Genomic DNA, 19490 nt, shown 5'->3' on the forward strand with positions numbered 1-19490 from the left:
CACTATAAGGCTTAACTCGATTTTGAAAAAATCGAATTTCAAAAAATGGACATTTCCCTAATTAGTTTGGGCAGAGAGGCAAAAGACTATATAATTTGGGTGAAAAGGGCATAAGGCAATTTTGTCCCACACTTATCCATTGCTCCTAAATCTGGGTTGCGCAGATTGTGTTAAGATTTTTTGAACAGATTATGTGTAGATTCACACAAGTTAACCCAGATCACACAAAATTTAAATCATTCTAAACAATGAGTAGTAATTAACATGTTCATTCCATTTCTTTTCCTCTTGGCATTCCATGATTGATGTATATCTATAATAATACAAAGTAAAATAATAACTAATTAGAATGATATAAATTACAAATTGTTCCCTCTAACTTTATCCAAAATTCAATCCAGTCTTGTAACTTCTTATTTATTCATTTTAGTCCTATAATTTTTACTTTTATTAAATGTAGTCCTTTAGTCTAATTTTGTCACATTGTGCCATTATATAGGTGTCTTAAAATAGCATAGGACTGACTAAAACAAGTGAGAGAGAGAACTTAATTGTACAAAAAGGTTGCAAAACCTAATTCTCTCGATTTTACTGTACTAAAGATATTAAAGTAGAATTAATGAAGAAACTAAAGTCATAGTACTTGCCACACACTTACCGTTGCAAAGAAAACATTTAAGATATTCTTGAAATCAGTTGGAGGTTCCGGTTGTACCACAGGTCTGTCATTCATGAATCAACCAAATAATTGAAGGCTGTAAGGGGTTCAAATGAACCCCTGAAACTGGCCCAAAAAAAAACTATATATAATATTTTTTAATATTGTTTTTTGTTTTAAACCCCCCCCCCCCCCCCCCCCCCACTTCAAATAAAATTTGAACACCTTGATATTAGATTTTTTTAAGTCCAGTTGAAATAAGTTTTACTATGATCATCTTAACAATATTTTGGCACTTTTAAACACAAAAAAGCCTAGTAACAAACTAATTTGATCAAAAATCTGGAAAAAATAAAAATAAAATACTAACCCAATAACAAAAGTTAGAAATTTGTTAATCTTAAATCTTAGAAAAAACTCATTTAGATCTTAACAAATTTATAATATAAATATCAACTGAGAGATCAATAGATGAATGATTGTTTGGATGTGAAAGAGATGTAATTGGTAAGATTGATAATAAAGATATCATGTATGATTTCAAAATATAACACATTGTAAAAAGCAATTATAAAATTTTATGTGTTTCAGTTTTTGTTTTTGTTTTTGTTTTTTTTTTTGGGGGGTAATATCGATATATTCAAACTCTCCTTTGTTTTAAATTTTATATAATTTATGTTTCTTATTGATCCCTCTAACAAATAATCCTACACCTGCCACTGGATTGAAGTTCTTTTTTCTTTCCTATTTTATCCCAAAACTATTGAAAATAAACTCTTCACAAAGTTTATGGATTTTTTTTGTTTTTTAAGTTTTGGAACAAACAATGAAATTCATGTAAACATCAGGGATGAAAACTTGAAAAAAAAAAAAATTGAAGTATTAATATTCAAAGAAACACACCTGAATAGTAAATAAATAAATAAATAAACTTCCAAGAAGTGAAGCATATGTATGGGAGACAACTCATAAGCAGTCTTCACATCCGACTGCTCTTCTTGGTAGTAGCTAAGGAAACCAGGACTGAAGTTGTAGATAACAAATTAACAACATAATAAAAAGTCACATTTTCAGTGAAATCCATCTTATGGGTGGAAAGAAAAGCAAATAATTGTTATACAAATTTCAACACTCAAATAGATTAAAAGAATTTTATTTTCCGATTTCTAGTGTATATTAAATGATCAAGATCCAGTTGAGAATTATTCCATAGCCCACACTCGATCAACATGATACATAGGTCTCAGCTTGAACGAGCAGTGGTGTAATTGACTTATGTAGCTGATGAACTCGGTAACATCTCGTTCCCATCGCTTGTACCTTTAGACTGGGAAGACTTTTCTTTCTTGCGGTGCAAGTCTGGTTGGAAACATGGAAACAGCTTCCTTGCTTTCCAATTCTTTACTCTTCCTTTTTTTTCTTCTCTCTTTCCTCTTCTATTTTTGTGTTCCTCCTTGGATGTCTTGCCGTTCTTGTCTGTGCTTTTAGTTGCCAACTTTATATAAGTCTGTTCCAGTTCCACTAGTAAGTTAAATTTATCAAATCTCACAATATCTAGCATGTTTATATAAAGTATGTACATATTCGTTACCCTAAAATTAAGACTAATCTTAGGTGTGGATTTCAATTAGCTCAATTGGAAAAGTCTCTAATGGTTGTATAAGAGATTTAAGGTTCAATCTCTGTCTAAACCAAAAACTGATTGGTTTCTGAGTTTGATGATAAAGAATTATTATCAAGAGCGGACGCAATAAGTTGAAACTTTTAAAAAAAAAAAAAGGCTAATCTTAGGTCGCACTTTTAATGCAATAAATAGGGAAAAGAGCAGAAGAAGAGGAATGAAATTAGGGGTGCTTTGGTTTCTACTCCTCGAGCATACAAGGGAACTATAGAGTGAAATGCTGTTTTTCCATTTGAGGGGAACATAGAAACTAAGATTGATCTCACAATCTAAATATACGTTTTCTTGGTTTCAACAAATAAAATTGGATCTGATATTTCAACAAAAACAAAAGCATGATCAAGAAGAGGGTACCAAGATTAGTACCAAAAACGAAGAATGAAACAAAACTAGGGAAACAATAATAGTACTCACTTATCTAGAAGTTGATGAGGTAGGTTTGGCCGATTGCACTAACTACAGCCTCTTCTTTTTTTTCCTTTTTTTTTTTTTCCAATCATTGTTTCACCGAATGTGAAATACTTTATACAATGTCCACACTTTCGGATTAAATGTCCATATTTTACTCGAAATATAACAAAATATACATAATGAAGACACTATAAAAGATGTGAAATAATCAAAACCTATTTTGTTTTTAACCTTTCAAAGAATGCATGACTAGGCTTGAGGCAATAATTGTTTTTAGAAGCTGATTTTTGGTCTAATCTTCACATAATCATAGATGAGTAGTCCCACCTCTCAATTCAGCTAACAATCAACAACCCCACCCCACCTCCACTACAATCTCAAACCTTTTTTAGTAAGAAAAGGAGAGAAGAAAGAATTGAGTATTTACCTTCAAATTTTTAAGGAAATATAAAAATAGCAGCAAGCCCAAGATAGAGATAAAAATTGAAAAGCAACTTTCCCAGAGATAGTTGCTTGTTTGAAGGCCTTGACCATAAGAACTGCAAAAATTGGGCAAACATATTAATCTTAGAATTTTAACTAGAATATACATAAAGTAATAAGAATAGAGTTTTCTCCAAAAAATAGAAAAGTACAAACTTTATCGGTAAATAATAAGTTAATTAATAAGATGAAGAATATACTTGGGAGATATATGAAGAAAGACCGTAAAAGCATTTTAAAGTATGGTAAGGAAACAAAAATCAAGATCACCGGTTAATAATGGTCTTAGCCTATTGCAAAAGCAAGAGACTAATCCTCTTGATCACAATCCCATCCTAATGACAGATCGAAATAATTCAATAGATTCATAGCAAAAATTTCAACCAATTATAAGAGCATTTGATTAGTTTCTATAATTTTTTTTTTTTTTGGTTTATTTTAACATAAGAACTTATTTTTTCTATTTTACATACTCACTTTTCAAAACACACCATATCTAATTATCTACCATATACTCTCTTCATTCATCATTGGGATACATAAAAAGGGAATAAAAAATTAAATACAAAATTAATAGTGTTAAGAGTAAATTTACACAGTTACTATAATAATCTTATGATTTTACAAAATTTTACATAAACTGATGTGGGTGAAATTTTATTATACAAACATTGATACAACTTATACAAGTGCCCTAAGGTTTTATTTTTAAAAAAAAAAAAATTACAATTTATTTAAGAATAAATTATTAAATTTTATTTTAAATATTTTTCTATTACATTTTAATTGCAAATATTTTTTTAAAATTAAAAATTACCGGCGTGGATGCAGATGCTGAATTTCCATTCTATCACAATTGACATAAATGATAAATTTGGTTATTTCTTAAACTTCATAAGCCAATAATACTAAATCAAGAGTACATGAGACTTGTTTAAAACCTACTTCAAAATGAAATGTGTAGGACAACATACACTCTACTTCAAATGAAATTGCATTAGAACTCTCGCTTTCCAACAAAATAAAAGGGTATGGTATGATTTGATAATTAATCAACGCAGTATATATGTAACATGGAGAAGTCTAATACAAACTGATCGAAAAATTAAAGAGTGTAGTATATGCAAACCTTAGATTTCGTAGTCCCCACCAGAAACAGTAAAAGAATTTTTGTGGAAGATTTGAGGATTGCACAATACCAGACTGAAGGGCTTCAAGAAATATTCCAAAATCAAATTTTGTTGTATTTGGTGTATTTATTGGGCAACGATCATCTAGGAATGCGTAATTTACTGAACTGTCAGTGTTAGCACAACTAAAAGAATTTCCACATCCACTTAGATTTCCACAGACCAAGTGCCAGCAAGCTGTCTCTCGTTGAATAGAAAAAAAGTACCAAAAGGCTCCAATTACCTGAAAGACGAACATGTTATTAAAAGTCTTTAAATCCAGTTTGTAGTTTTATTACATTTTTCCTATTGTTGTGGTGATATGCACGCATCTAAAAACAACCATTCATCAAGTTAGTAGTTATATTCTTCTCAAAACCTTAAGTGGTGAATAAAATATCTGAAAGACGTCCTTGGAATGACCAAGGAGACTTGGTTTGCAATTGGTGGCTCAATTTGTGGATCTGGAGACTAACAAGAAGAAAAGATTCAAGGAATCCATTGCTTGTAGGGGCGCAGAAGGCTCGAGTATATAGTCATATAGTTTGGTTGGTTTTGTAAGTGATGTGTACTTCAACTGTTCTTATTTAGTGGATAGTTTGATGCTATAGGCCCTAAATAGTTTTTTTTTTTTTTTACTTGGTTCTTGATTTTTTTTCTCTTCATAAACACTTTGGTGTTCTTGTGTGTGTGTGATTGTTTATTTAGGTTTTGCTACCATGTTTATATCCATGATAATGTCAATTGGCTAATTACTTAAACAATTGGGCTTTGATACAAGGCTACAAATGGAGGCACGTGCTAAGGCAATTGGTGTCATGAAGGGTTATGTGTTGCACAGCTGTGTGGCCTTGAGGTGTGCACTGGGGTGCGTGGGTTGCTGCTGTGTGGTGCGTGGTCTGCTGCTGTGATGGCTTCAGGGGTAGTTAGTCAGTTAGGCCGTTAAGAGCGGGGGGTTGTGGGTAGTTATTTAGTTACTCATTTACTGTTTAAGCATTGATTAGTGAGATGTAATCATGGATTAGAGAATTAGTTAGTTACATTGGATTCTGTACATAAGGAGGTTGGATTGTATTGATTAGGCATAAGAAATAACACATTGTTTCCATTGTTTCCTTATTTGCTCTGTTTTCTCTCTTTCTCACTCTTCATCTACTTTCCATCATTCTTGGAGGCTGGCTGTCCTTGAATTCAGCTAATTCCTGTCAGATTCTTAAGGATCTTATCAGGCTTACGTCTATAGTTAGCATGAAATTGACTATTAACAGTAAAATGGAGGTCTAAATTGTGTTAACTCTCATTCTCTAACGTTACACTACAACAAAAAGTTATTGTGTACATATCTCTTGAGGCTTGATGAGTTCTATAATTAGTCCGCCTAATAACACTGAGAAATTTTATAATTCACCCTTAATAAATATGAACTCAGTACCTCAAGAAACTTACGTGACTGGCGAGGATGAACAGAAAGAAATTGAATAAAGCTTTAATCCATCCATCAAGTTTGCCAGCATTTCTCGGAAGGTTCTTCCAGGATAGGTAGATCTGACGAATTCTAGGCACATATTGAAAGAGCACAAGGGTGTTCAGTGACTTTATTATTTCTGAAGGTCTCGTGCTTCTCATTTCTTTAAAAATGAATGGAAATACCACCTGAATAGATTGCAAGGAGTTTAGTTTCAACGGATAAAATCTAGTCAAGCAGGAGAAAAAGAATTTGGAAATATACTTTCTTTTAAAAACGAAGGACAAAAGCTAATATAAAGAAAATGTAAAACTATAGTTTAGTGACTTTAGTCCCCTTAATTCTGTACGAGTTATCAATTTGGATTTTGGACCCAAGCTCATATTGAGAAACAGTGTAGAGATGAGCTTGTGGGACAGAATCGGCTATAATTGCCGTCAGATCATGATCCCATGCGATTCTAGGATGTGACACAATTCAACTATATATAACTTTATTAGATGAACGAATTTAGACTTTAGAGTAATATGGATTGCAATCTAGGATTATAGGATTCACGATCCTACCATGGTTTTAAAACATGGACCGTTTATCGAACCGTAATAAAAGAAGTTCAAGGTTTTTGAGGTCAGACCGAAGTTCAACTGATATCGAATTATGATGTTATCATAATTAATTTAATAATTATTTAAAATATAAATTAATATATTAAATTAGTATAAATATAAAATTTGACTAAAATAAACCAAATAAATATAAAGACCATCTTTCAAATGTATTTTCATACCACAACTTCCATTATAGTGTTCAAAAATCAACGCAATATTATTAATTGTTAAACAAAATAATAATAAAAAGAAAACTTATTTATTTACAAGAGTTGTGTTAATGGGCACTGCACGGTGCCCGTTAACCACAAAATTTTTTTACTTTTTTCTGACACAATTTTTGTCTTTTTTTGCAATTCATATAATTTTTTTTCAGTTTTGTAGGTATTATTCAGAATTTTTTTGACTTTTTCTGACAAATTTTTTTTTTGTCTTTTCTACACTTAACCAGCATAAGGCGATGCTGGTTAACATTCTCCTATTTACAATATACTATGAAGGTAAGATTTATATTGTAGATTAAATAAATACTTATAACATTATACACTCAGTATAAATATATACAATGTTTTAAGCATTTTTTAATCTACAATTACATTGACAATACAAAAGCAATAAATAAATTAAAATATACGAAATTACAAATTGGTGGGAATTGAAAGGCAAAGTTCATAAAAAGTTCATAAAAAATTACAAACCAAAATGAAAGGCAAAGTCGTAGCCACATGTCCAACTTTTCACATGGGAAAGGATAGTGTCTGTCAATGCATAGACCATAGTGGTAGACAACTCATTGAAAAAGCAAAAATCTTGGCTTTTGGGTACTAGTGACTAGCGACAGAAGAAGAAAGAAGGAAAATGCAAGAGGAAGAACAAAGAAAACGCAGATGCAGAAAAAGAAGAAAAGGTTTGTGCTTTTCATCTCATTGTACGTGAATTTTCCCATTTAGTGTGTTTTGGGACTGCAATTTCAAATTTGGGGTTGATAAGCACAGAAAACGGCACAAACAGCTCAGTTTCACCGGAGATGAATTGAGGTTTTTTTTTTTTTTTTTTTTTTTTTAAGCTTTAGCCTGAACCGTGAGACCGGGTCACACTTCTCAAACCCAGGTGGTTTGACCTCAGTTCAAACAGTTCACTAGATTTTTTGTGTAGAGCGGGTTTTGAAGTTAAAAGAACCATCCAAATAGGCGGTTCCGGTTAAGTAGTCCGGTCCGGATTTCAAAACCATGGATTCTACAAACCAGGATTGTGATTTTAATAACCTGAGACAATTGATATGTATTACTTCTTTTTTCATTTTTCTTTTTTTCTCTATGATCTATATATACAGCAACTAAAAACGTCACCAAGGAAATAGGAATACGCACTCTTTGCACAGTATTACTTTGAAAAATGGACAAGGTGTCCTAAAAATACTCGAGGGCAAAAAAAAAAAATTAAAAAAAAAAAATTAAAATTGAAGACATTTAAAATTTTTGAAAGGCTGGAGTTTTTAATTTGAAAGAACAAATGACAATAGAAGGAACAACTCAACTCAATGCAATTATGTAGTGAAAATGTGGTGGAATATTGTTGTGGCCATAGAAAAACAAATTTAGTTGAAGAAAGCTGCTCTTACCTGTGGGACGGGAAGAACAACAAAAACGTCGATTAGGAAGGAGAAGCATCTCCGAACACTTGCAAAAACGTTAGTATTAGAACAGCAAATATTTGACCTAGGCTTTTCACAGATCTTGAAGTCCATCCACGGCCGCAAAGCAATATGAACAAGGTAAATGACATCGGTGACCATCCGAAAAACAAAAACGGCAGTCCACAACTTTTTTTCCAACAAAAGGCACCTCTTACTATCATTGATCACAGGGATGTAAAAGAATAGAGGATCCACAATTGCTGCAATCACACAAGAGAATAGGAAGAGATAATTCCATACATGTCTAAGAATTATCCTTTTAGTTATTCTTTCACCCTCATGATTATCATTATTGGAATGTTGCAATTCAGCAGCTTCATGTTCTGGTCCATTAATATTCCCTGAGTCTTCATTCTCAGTTTCCCGATTCATACTGACACAAAAATATGGCAAACATAAAATTATAAGTTCGTGATTTATTCTTATCTACTATAGTACTATCTATGGGGTGAGTAAATTAAACATCAAATTAAGAAACTAACCTTTCACCATTCTCTTGCGGACTCCCCCGGTTACTCATAACTATATTGTACAAAACAAAGAATCAGTCTCTGAACTATAGACCCCAACTAAATTTACAGGTGAAATTTTGATCCCTGCAAATATTGTGAAACGGATTAGACAATATATACCCATTTCCATTTGTTCTAAGTGCAATTTCTCCGCACTAGGCACCCAAAGACTTTTCTTTTTGGCTAGCCTGTGAAGCTGTCATATATAAATTGAGACCCTTTTGAGTTTTAGTTAATCTTAAAATGCAGTGTCATATAGGGGTGTCAATTCGGGTTAGCGTGTCGGGTTCGTGTCGTGTCAAGGTAGGGGGTATTCGACTAAATGGCTCAACCCTAACCCGACCCATTTAATAATCGTGTCATGATTCTTCAACCCTAACCCGACCTGTTAATAAGGCAGGTTGACCTGACCCAACCCATTTGACACGCTTAATAAACGAGTCGTGTTAGGTTGACATGAATGTAACACAACCCATTTCAACCTGCATAATATTAAATATAACATCCATCTAGAAATAATTTTTTTTACATCCCAAAAAACGGTGCATACACTTCAAGTCTTCAACTCACATTCAAAATAATATAGTTCAACAAAAATATAATATTCATCTAGAAAATAAGTTCTTTACACTCTAAAAGAAGTGCATACACTTCAACCCAAATTCAAAATAACTAAGTTTAACAAAAATAAAATAACATAGTTAAAATATATATATATATATATATATAATATTCTTGGAACTTGTCAAATGCTAAGTATTAATATTTAAAGAATTTGAGTAAACAGTAGACTAATCCTGACTATGACCACGATTATCATACATAGATTCTTTGTTGATGTTCAAATTCATAACATCTTCCACAAGCTCATCCAATTTTATTTGTGCAAGTTCTATGCAAAAAAAAAAAAAAAAAAAAAAGTATTAGTAGTTCTAGGGTCTGTAAAGTTTCAATTTCCAATTATATTTCTTGTAAATTTTTGTAATTACTCACTTTTCTTTTTAAATTTAAAATATATGTTGGATATAAAAGGTATTTGACAAATCTAAAATAAAATAAATATTTATTTGTTAAATGAGTTAAATAAGTTGTGTTAAGTGGGTCATTTCGGGTTGACACAAATAAATTGGCGTGTCAAACGTGTCTATTGCGGGTTATGCGGGTTGACCCACTTAGGACACGTTTCTTATCGTGTCACTTTCGAGTCGACCCGTTTATGACCCAAACCCATTAAGGTCCAACCCTAACCCGAAAAAACCCGTGTCGAGTTCGTGTCGTGTTCGCGGATTGGGTCGAACATTGACACTCCTAGTGTCATATCAACTTTTGAGTTATAATAATTTTACATCTTATTATTTTAATATATATATTTTTAATTAAATTTAAAATCTATTACTTATGAATTAGCAGAATATATAATTCCATATATAAATACAATCATAATAAATACCTAATGTTATTTTTTTTATAGTTCTATCTACAAACATAACCATAATAAATGTTTATTAATAAACTATAATTATCATTATTATCAAATTTCATATTTAAACAAAAAAACTGTTAGGCTAATCAACAAACACAGTAGGCTACATGTGGCTTTTAATAATGATTCATTTTTGTCCTGTTGCTAAGCTAGTGACGCAGCTCTGGGTGGCTTTAGGACCCTTTCTTATACTTTTGTACTTTTTGTTCACTAAAACATACCCATTCTACCTTTTTCAGTCCAAAAAAAATATTTAAACAAAAAACTAAAAACTAAAAAAAATCATATTATATTAAACTATTTGGTGGATTGTATGGGGTTTATTTATATATGGTAAGAAACCATATAAAGATCAAGAAGCAAAGATTTTTATAAAATTAATTACACCTATCTTAATAAAAATTGCAAGACTTTAAGCATAATTTAATTGGTAAAATGAACCCCAAAAAATGAAATAAAAATTATAAACACTGTCCGATTGCTTTCGGAATGTCAATGAAAACAACAATTTCAAATAGTTCTCTAAAGAAGTATCCCCCCGCAGAAATAAGAGAATGAGAATTTATATGACAGAATCTAACCTGGTAAAGTTGAGTAGTTATGAAGGCACTTTACAAGGCGGAGCAAGAGAGACCAGCAGGATTTGGAGAAGGCGAAGAGTCGCTGAAATTGGATTTTAAAGGTGTGCAGATGAAGTTTCCAAGTAATGCAAAGGAAACTTCCAGGTGATGCAGAGGAAACTCTTGTCGTTCTCTTAATTAGTAAGTAATTACTAGTAGTAAACATTTGAAGATAGTCTCTTCCTCAGGTACTTCACTAAATAATAGTATTGTATTGTTTTTCTTACCAACCGATGAACTGTTAATTTATATTCCGAAGTCTACACAGCCAGTTCAACATGATAGCGTAAACATTCAAAAAAAAATCCAACTTCACAAAATTGTAGCAAAATAAAATCGTAATAAATATATACAAGTACGTATATTCTGCAATTTTCTAATTGACTTGACCTGGAAATTTCAAGGGCAAATGGGAACTTAATTAAGATATAATAAGTAAGAAATTGAAAGAAAACTTGTTTGAATAAATCCTCATGATTACTAGTTGGCCATAAAACCTTCATGATGTTTTAGCTTCTGTTTCACAAGCTAACAACTCTCCTCATTTTTTAACTAGAAACTCGTACGATTATCTTGTCTGTCCACGAAGTTCGGCAATGGCAGCCAACTTGGACTCAATTTTCTAAGGAATGGTCTTACAAGGAAACCTGTAAACGGAATCATTTTTGACATTACCCTACAACTATGTCGCATACCATAATTTCAGGTTCAAATAAAATATTGTTTAGTGATTATATAATATTTTATTTTGTTAAAATACAAGAGTCAACCTGTGTGAATGGGAATGAGAAGAATAGTTACAGAAACTCCAAAGCTCTATGTAACAAAAAAATGATTCTCGAGAACCCATGCTTTTGTCGTGGATAAACCCTCCATCTGAACATAAGTTTGACATTTATTCTTTCCTTTTCTCTTTTAGAAATCGAATTAGATAATAGGGCGAAAACAAACAAACGGTGAAGGACTTTGATTCTTCAACGTTTACCAGATATACACTTCAGTCGGACCCTTTGCCACCAAGTACACATCCAGAACAAATGGGCTTAACTGAAACTAGCATTATTGTATTGTGTCAAACTACTGTAAAATAATCAGTTAAAACTAGGATAAAATAATAATAAAGACTAAGACAATATGATATAATGGGATTTGGCCTTTAACCCATGTCTATAACATCCCCTCAAAGGCTCAAACTGAATGGCTTAAAATCCAGTCCATGAAAGAATAAGTTCGGAGGTTTCTTTTGCAATCGCACTTTAATTAGAAGAAGAATAGGGAGGTGTGTTAATTCATTTTGAAGTGTTAGTCCCACAACGATAAGAATAGTAATCTTAATTAAAAATTCAGTCTCACATTGAAAAGAAAAGAAATAAGGTACTATGCCAGTTCTTATCAATAAAGTGGTGGCATAGCCTTTGTAGTGTGTGTGTGAGAGTTGGAAGACAATACATTTTCTAGGTAGAGATCTAGGGACTAAAATTTCGTTTAGTGGGTAAGTATGAGTGTACAGGTCAATTTGATATTAGAGATTTGGTTGTCACCCTAGGTATAAATTAAAATTTTACTCACCCTAAGTGCTTTTAACCTTTTGGATGTTTGCCTCTCAAAATATAATGATTGAATACACGCGTAAGCACTACACAGGACCGACTTTATGATATAAGTAAATGAGGGGACAACTCTAATAGTATAGGCAAAATGAGGCTTTCAAAAGTAAAAGTAAAAAAATAAAAAAAAATAAAAAATTTTAATAAAAAGGTTATTTATTTAATTGTAACAGTAACTTAAATATTAACTAATAAATAAAATAATATTTTTTATCAAAAAAAAAAAAAAATTATGTCTATAATACTTTTAAAAATAAATTTTAAGTGGTAATTATTATTGACTATAATAAAAAATAATCCCAGCAATGAGTTGAAATCAATAAAGTGAATACCGTATTGTACCGTACCGGTCAGTACAACCGATATACATGCTACCGGTCAGTCAAACGGTACAGAAAGACCATTGATTCGTACCGCCCAAATTACCAGACCATACCGCTCTTACTGGTGAATATCAGCCATTTCGGCCGGTAAATCTAATCCGGGCCGGTACAAAAAAAAAATGAAAAAAAAAAAACAAAAAGAAGAAGAAAAGAAACCAAAAACCAGTCATTGCTGTCACACCACTCACCACAATGTCGCCGTCGTTTCTGAACGATACCATGTCGTGGAGCAACTTTTCCCCCACTGCCGCTGCTTCTTCTTCTTCTTCGTTTTTTTTTCTTTTTTCTTTCTTCTTTCTTCGTTCTCCTTGACTCTGTACTCTTCTTTTTTATATTTCCTTGTTTTGTCCACTGTACTGAATAGTGAATACTGGTGTGAATAAATGAAATGAAATACCCAAAAGTTTTGGATATTTTTCAAACTTGCCTTTAGTATCAATTCATTTCCACCAACCACGTGGCTTAATGCTCTTAAATTTTTGTTTTGCCCCTGTACTTTCTTTTTATTTCATTAACTAGGTACCAGGCACATGTACTGATGTATATATACATATTTACATTATTATAATAATTTTGCTTGATTGATACGTATTTTATTTAATCTAATATTTTGGTTATGTACTTAAGCTAATATGTAAACTTATAAAGTATGTGAATTTTAAATTTTACGTTAATGAACATAAAATTTTATATTCATTCTTACCTAAATAATACAAACAAATATATATTTACGTACAAAAATATATAAATAGTAGTAATCTTGAAACAGTATACCGATATTAACTGATATTCTGGCCAAACGAAAATAGCCTACAGTATGAAATTGACTCTCATGGTTTAAATTAGAACTAATAATAACCAAACAACTAGGATTTGTTATAAAAATATTGTGAATGCAGCACTTTAAAAAAAATAACAATACATACAAAATTTCACAACATTTTCTATATTAGTGATGATAATATTCGGGTCCCGTCTGCCCGTGTTGAGCTGAAACTCGAGTATGGGCCGAGTGGGAGTTTTTCGAGTAGGCAAGGATTGGGTGGAGGTGGAAGTGGAAGTGGAAATGGGAATGTGAATTCGTATGCCGGGAAGGTTAATGAGGCGGGTAGTGTTGTTAGGGTTAGTTCACAGAATTTAGGTGGGAATAGTGGGGGTTATACAAATGTGTGGGCAGCCAGGAAAGAGGCAAAGGGGGTTAATGAGCCGGTGCAGCAAGCTGCATTGGCCGGACAAAATGATGTTTCCAAGTTTACTCATGCTAGTGCACTTGATAAGGTGTCTTCGAGTAGATGGCAATCGAAGCAACCGGCCCCTTATCAGGGTGATGTTGAGGTAGCTAGGTCGCCCGAAAGGGAGAGTGGCTTTTAGTCTAAGAACTTTGGTGCCGACAATGGTGGTGGTGGCTATGATAGTGTGGATGTTGCGAGTGGGAGAGAATATCATGATGCTACATTGGCGAGACAAGCTGAAAAGGGTCTGAATATTGAGGATGGGGTTCAGGTTGGTACAAAGGAGATTCTGGATTATGAAAGAGCTGGGGCTCCTGTTTGTTTTGAGGAATTGTTATTGTGGGGCCCGAGAATTTTTGGTCCCGGTCCACTTCATAATAGGGCCCAAGATCCAAGCCAAGGAGAATGATTTCCAAGTACGCAAAGTAAAAATCCAAAAAAGGCCCAAATATATGGCCGAGGACGATCTTATGCTCGGCACCTCACAAAACGCCTAAAGAAAAGGACAAACTCAGTACAGGGGCAGTACAAGGGAGAAAGCTGCCAACACCGTAGTATGGAACCCTGCATCTGATAGGCCCATACTCCAGACCATGCTATTTAACTTTTCCAACCACCCCCAACCACTCTATGTATGGATTGATAGGACGGGTCTTTACCCTAAAAAGCAAAACTTACACGTGGACACTAAATGGGAAGTAAACACTAGTATAAAAGGGAAAGAGAGTCAAGGAAGAAGGGGATCCCAAAAAGAGGATAAATCCTACAAAAGGGAGAAGGGGAAGGATACTATGCTCCTCAGACTACGTCCGAGGACTTCAACCCTACAAGCCGCATCGATGTAAGGCTTAGTTAGTCAAGCCAAGCCCACCCTCATATAAGCTTCCATAAAAGCCACGACTAGACCGCTGACTAGTGACCAAGGTCCAGCCTTTCAAACCCACACTCTACAAATTATATTGTTTGGGCCCTTTACATACGAGCCTAATGTCATTCTTGGGTCGTGAATAATCGTGTCCCTACAATTGGCGCCATCTGTGGGGAGGCTTGCGCGTTGGCACAAGTGGTGGTGGAGTCAAGCCTCTGTCAAGCAAGGGTCGGCGAAAGCTCCTTCATTTCCAGCAGCACGCTATTGTTGTTCCGACATAAATTTCCGCTAGGCGCTACGCCTCGCAGTGTTAATGGCACGGGCAGCTCTAGGGGCTTCCAACATCAAGCTAACGCCCCCCACCTTGGCCGAGGGGCTAATCTTCGAAAATAAGAAAAAATACAAGTTTTGGACAGAACCAAGACCTTGTATGGTCCTCGGACTCAAGCCTATGGAGAAACCAACTACTTAAAAGAAAAAATACAAGTTTTGGACAGAACCAAGGCGTTGTATGGTCCTCGGACTCAAGCCTATGAGGAAATCAACTATTTAAAGGAAAAAATACAAGTTTTGGACAGAACCAAGGCCTTGTATGGTCCTCGGACTCAAGCCTATGGGGAAACCAACTACTTAAAGGAAAAAATACAAGTTTTGGACAGAACCAAGGCCTTGTATGGTCCTCGGACTCAAGCCTATGGGGAAACCAACTACTTAAAAGAAAAAATACAAGTTTTGGAGAGAACCAAGACCTTGTATGGTCATCGGACTCAAGCCTATGGGGAAACCAACTACTTAAAAGAAAAAATACAAGTTTTAGAGAGAACCAAGGCCTTGTATAGTCCTCAGACTCAAACCTATGGGGAAACCAACTACTTAAAGGAAAAAATACAAGTTTTGGACAGAACTAAGGTCTTGTATGGTCCTCGAACTCAAGCCTATGGGGAAACCAACTATTTAAAAGAAAAAATACAAGTTTTGGACAAAACCAAGGCCTTGTATGGTCCTCGGACTCAAGCCTATGGAGAAACCAACTACTTAAAGGAAAAAATACAAGTTTTGGACAAAATCAAGGCCTTGTATGGTCTTCGGACTCAAGCCTATGGGGAAACCAACTACTTAAAAGAAAAAATACAAGTTTTGGACAGAACCAAGGCCTTGTATGATCCTCAGACTCAAGCCTATGAGGAAACCAACTACTTAAAAGAAAAAATACAAGTTTTGGACAGAACCAAGGCCTTGTATGGTCCTCGGACTCAAGCCTATGGGGAAACCAACTACTTAAAGGAAAAAATTCAAGTTTTGGACAGAACCAAGGCCTTGTATGGTCCTCGGACTCAGGCCTATGGGGAAACTAACTACTTAAAGGAAAAAATACAAGTTTTGGACAGAACCAAGGCCTTGTATGGTCCTCGGACTCAAGCCTATGGGGAAACCAACTACTTAAAGGAAAAAATACAAGTTTTGGACAGACAAGGCCTTGTATGGTCCTCGGACTCAAGCCTATGGGGAAACCAACTACTTAAAAGAAAAAATACAAGTTTTGGACAGAACCAAGGCCTTGTATGGGTCCTCAGACTCAAGCCTATGGGGAAACCAACTACTTAAAAGAAAAAAATACAAGTTTTGGACAGAACTAAGGCCTTGTATGGTCCTCGGACTCAAGCCTATGGGGAAACCAACTACTTAAAAGAAAAAATATAGACAGAACCAAGGCCTTATATGGTCCTCGGACTCAAGCCTATGGGGAAACCAACTACTTAAAAGAAAAAATACAAGTTTTGGACAGAACCAAGACCTTGTATGGTCCTCGGACTCAAGCCTATGGGGAAACCAATTACCTAAAAAAAAAATAAATAAATAAATAAAGGTTCTGGACACAACCTGGACATTGTACGACCCTTAGACCTATCCCATGGAGGAGTTACCCATTAATAGTTGGGTTAATCCCTAGACCGAATGGAATCCCCAATTTATCCTCGGATCCTTAATAACAAGGGAACTAATGCGATTGTGATGGGGCCAGGTGTTATCAAAAACACGACCAAAGTCCCTCACTACTCGGCAACCCTCTCGGATGGTTTATTTTGAGTTTCTCATTCTTGGACGGCTGCCTCACACGCATTACAGAGCACTCAACTGTTATCTCGATTAGTCTCATAAGTTTAATCTACTGTGGGTTAGCATTATTATATTTGATAATGTTGATAAGTTCAAATTAATAGCTTTTTGTTAACAAGGTTTCCTGTCCTAAGTATCATTAAAGGAAAATACACATGTAGCACACCCATTCACAAAGTAATTGCTGCAGAAAATAAAAGTATTTAGAAGGAAACAAATTCATCTTTTATTAAGACAAAGAAATAGTACAACGTACAATGAAGGAGCTTGAATAAGTTTATACTAAAAACTAACTACATAAGCAAAAAGAAAAGGTACAAGGGAATGAAGAAAAAGCAGAAGAAGAGGTGCAGAGAAGAGGGATGCAGCCATTCCAAAATGTTGTCTAAGGAAACCATTTCTCAGTACTTTTACATGCCCATAACTCAGGCAGCAAAAGAACCTAACGTGAGGCTAGCACCTTTGAAGAAAAGGTGCAGGGAGTGGGGTATTCGCCGGTGGCCCCACAGGAAGTTGATGAGCCTCCATGTTAGCCATGCTCGCAATAGAGCGGATGGCGCTGACGACGGAAAACCTTACTGCTGTCGCACCAAGAATCTGTTGCGACCAGTACCTGCTTCGGATTTTGGCTGAAAGAGGTAGAGATATCACCCCCATCTTGTGAAAGCGGAGGATTGTCTTGAGTTTGTGTCTCCCCCGTCCAGACGGCACCACCTTGAGTCTCGGAAGGATCCGGTGCCCCTAGAGCAGGTGTGGTTCCTTCACCCCCACCCGTGCCTCAAACATATTGCTCTAAGGATGGATTGCACTGGAGATGAAGACTGTGAGTATGGATGAAGGATTATGAATTTGAAGGGGCCGAGGGGTTTAAATTTAAAGGGAGTAACCTCCTATCCTACCTATATAAAGGGCAAATTGGTGGCATTTAATTTATGCAGGTTTCCAAGAAATGCTACAAACAAGACGGTTTTGACTCAATTTCCAACACCGTCTGCAACCGTAAGATTTGAATATCCTCGTGAAGGCGCGCCTCGAGCACTGAAACGTCGAGGACGCCGCATGAGTAAATCTAAAGGGATGTCTCATAATTCGACGCACCTCCCATGCACATGGAAAACACCAACATCAATAAAGTACGGAGTTGGGCAAGCCATGGTTTGAGCCCGACATCACTAAAACCCCCCTCCCCAACCAAGAGGTCGGGCAGCAGGATTTTGAGGGGCTATTATGGGGCCCGAGAATTTGTGGTCCCGGCCCACTTCATAATAGGGCCCAAGATCCAAGCCAAGGAGAATGATTTCCGAGGACGCGAAGTAAAAATCCAAAAAATGCCCAAATATATGGCCGAGGACGATCTTATGCTCGGCACCTCACAAAACGCCTGAAGAAAAGAACAAACTCAGTACTGAGGCAGTACAAGGGAGAAAGCTGCCAACACCGTAGTATGGAACCCTGCATCTGACAGGCCAATACTCCAGACCATGCTATTTAACTTTTCCAACTACCCCCAACCACTCTATGTATGGATTGATATGACGGGTCTTTACCCCAAAAAGCAAAACTTACACGTGGACACTAAACGGAAAGTAAACACTAGTATAAAAGAGAAAGAGAGCCAAGGGAGAAGGGGATTCCAAAAAGAGGATAAATCCTACAAAAGGGAGAAGGGGAATGATACTATGCTCCTTGGACGTAGTCCGAGGACTTAAACCCTACAAGCCGCATCGATGTAAGGCTTAGCTAGTCAAGCCAAGCCCACCCTCATATAAGCTTCCATAAAAGCCACGACTAGACCGCTGACCAGTGACCAAGGTCCAGCCTTTCAAACTCACACTCTACAAATTATATTGTTCGGGCCCTTTACATACGAGCCCAATGTCATTCTTGGGTCGTGAATAATCGTGTCCCTACAGTTATATTTCATATATAGTTGTATGCTAGTTTACAAATTTTTGAAATTTTAACTTTTTATTAGTTTAAAATTAAACCATTGATTTCAAATTTCAATATCAACAAAGTTTATATATATATATATATATATATATATATAGACACACACTTATCCATTTCTAATAAATCTGGGTTGAGCAGATTGTGTTAAGATTTTTTGAACAGATTATGTGTAGATTCACACAAGTTAACACCCAGATCACACAAAATTTAAATCATTCTAAACAATGAGTAGTAATTAACATGTTCATTCCATTTCTTTTCCTCTTGGCATTCCATGATTGATGTATCTATAATAATACAAAGTAAAATAATAATTAATTAGAATGATATAAATTACAAATTGTTCCCTCTAACTTTATCCAAAATTCAATCCAGTCTTATAACTTCTTTTTTATTCATTTTAGTCCTATAATTTTTACTTTTATTAAATGTAGTCCTTTAGCCTAATTTTGTCACGTTGTGCCATTATATAGGTGTCTTAAAATAGCATAGGATTGACTAAAACAAGTGAGAAAGAGCACTTAATTGTACAAAAAGGTTGCA

The 19490-nt window shown here is 34.8% G+C and overlaps 1 protein-coding gene across 5 annotated transcripts; it reads right to left on the reverse strand.

Moving 5' to 3' along the window:
- Nucleotides 1-1678: 1678 nt before the first annotated feature.
- Nucleotides 1679-13113, reverse strand: LOC115959217 (cyclic nucleotide-gated ion channel 1-like). 5 transcript variants are annotated; one of them, XM_031077536.1, is made up of 8 exons: nucleotides 12965-13113; nucleotides 10748-11046; nucleotides 8654-8693; nucleotides 8097-8544; nucleotides 5849-6055; nucleotides 4363-4646; nucleotides 3178-3289; nucleotides 1679-2165 (listed from the first exon to the last, which is right to left on the reverse strand). In XM_031077536.1, the coding sequence occupies exons 2-8, from the start codon at nucleotides 10950-10952 to the stop codon at nucleotides 1932-1934; spliced, it is 1530 nt and encodes a 509-aa protein (XP_030933396.1). In that variant the 5' UTR covers nucleotides 10953-11046; nucleotides 12965-13113; the 3' UTR covers nucleotides 1679-1931. The 5 variants fall into 5 exon arrangements, with proteins under 5 accessions (XP_030933396.1, XP_030933395.1, XP_030933394.1 ...); XM_031077535.1 differs by having other exon boundaries at nucleotides 10748-11833; XM_031077534.1 differs by having other exon boundaries at nucleotides 10748-11839.
- Nucleotides 13114-19490: the final 6377 nt, after the last annotated feature.

This window comes from Quercus lobata, chromosome 9, assembly GCF_001633185.2.
Source record: "Quercus lobata isolate SW786 chromosome 9, ValleyOak3.0 Primary Assembly, whole genome shotgun sequence".
In the NCBI taxonomy this organism is placed as follows: Eukaryota; Viridiplantae; Streptophyta; class Magnoliopsida; order Fagales; family Fagaceae; genus Quercus; species Quercus lobata.

Coding starts and splice junctions, on each gene's coding strand:
- LOC115959217 (XM_031077536.1), bottom strand. CDS start 10,952: ATGTTTACTACTAGTAATTACTTACTAATTAAGAGAACGACAAGAGTT. Junction 8,545..8,653: donor CCGCAAGAGAATGGTGAAAG/GTTAGTTTCTTA, acceptor TTTTTGTGTCAG/TATGAATCGGGAAACTGAGA. Junction 2,166..3,177: donor ATTTCCTTAAAAATTTGAAG/GTAAATACTCAA, acceptor GAACTGGAACAG/ACTTATATAAAGTTGGCAAC.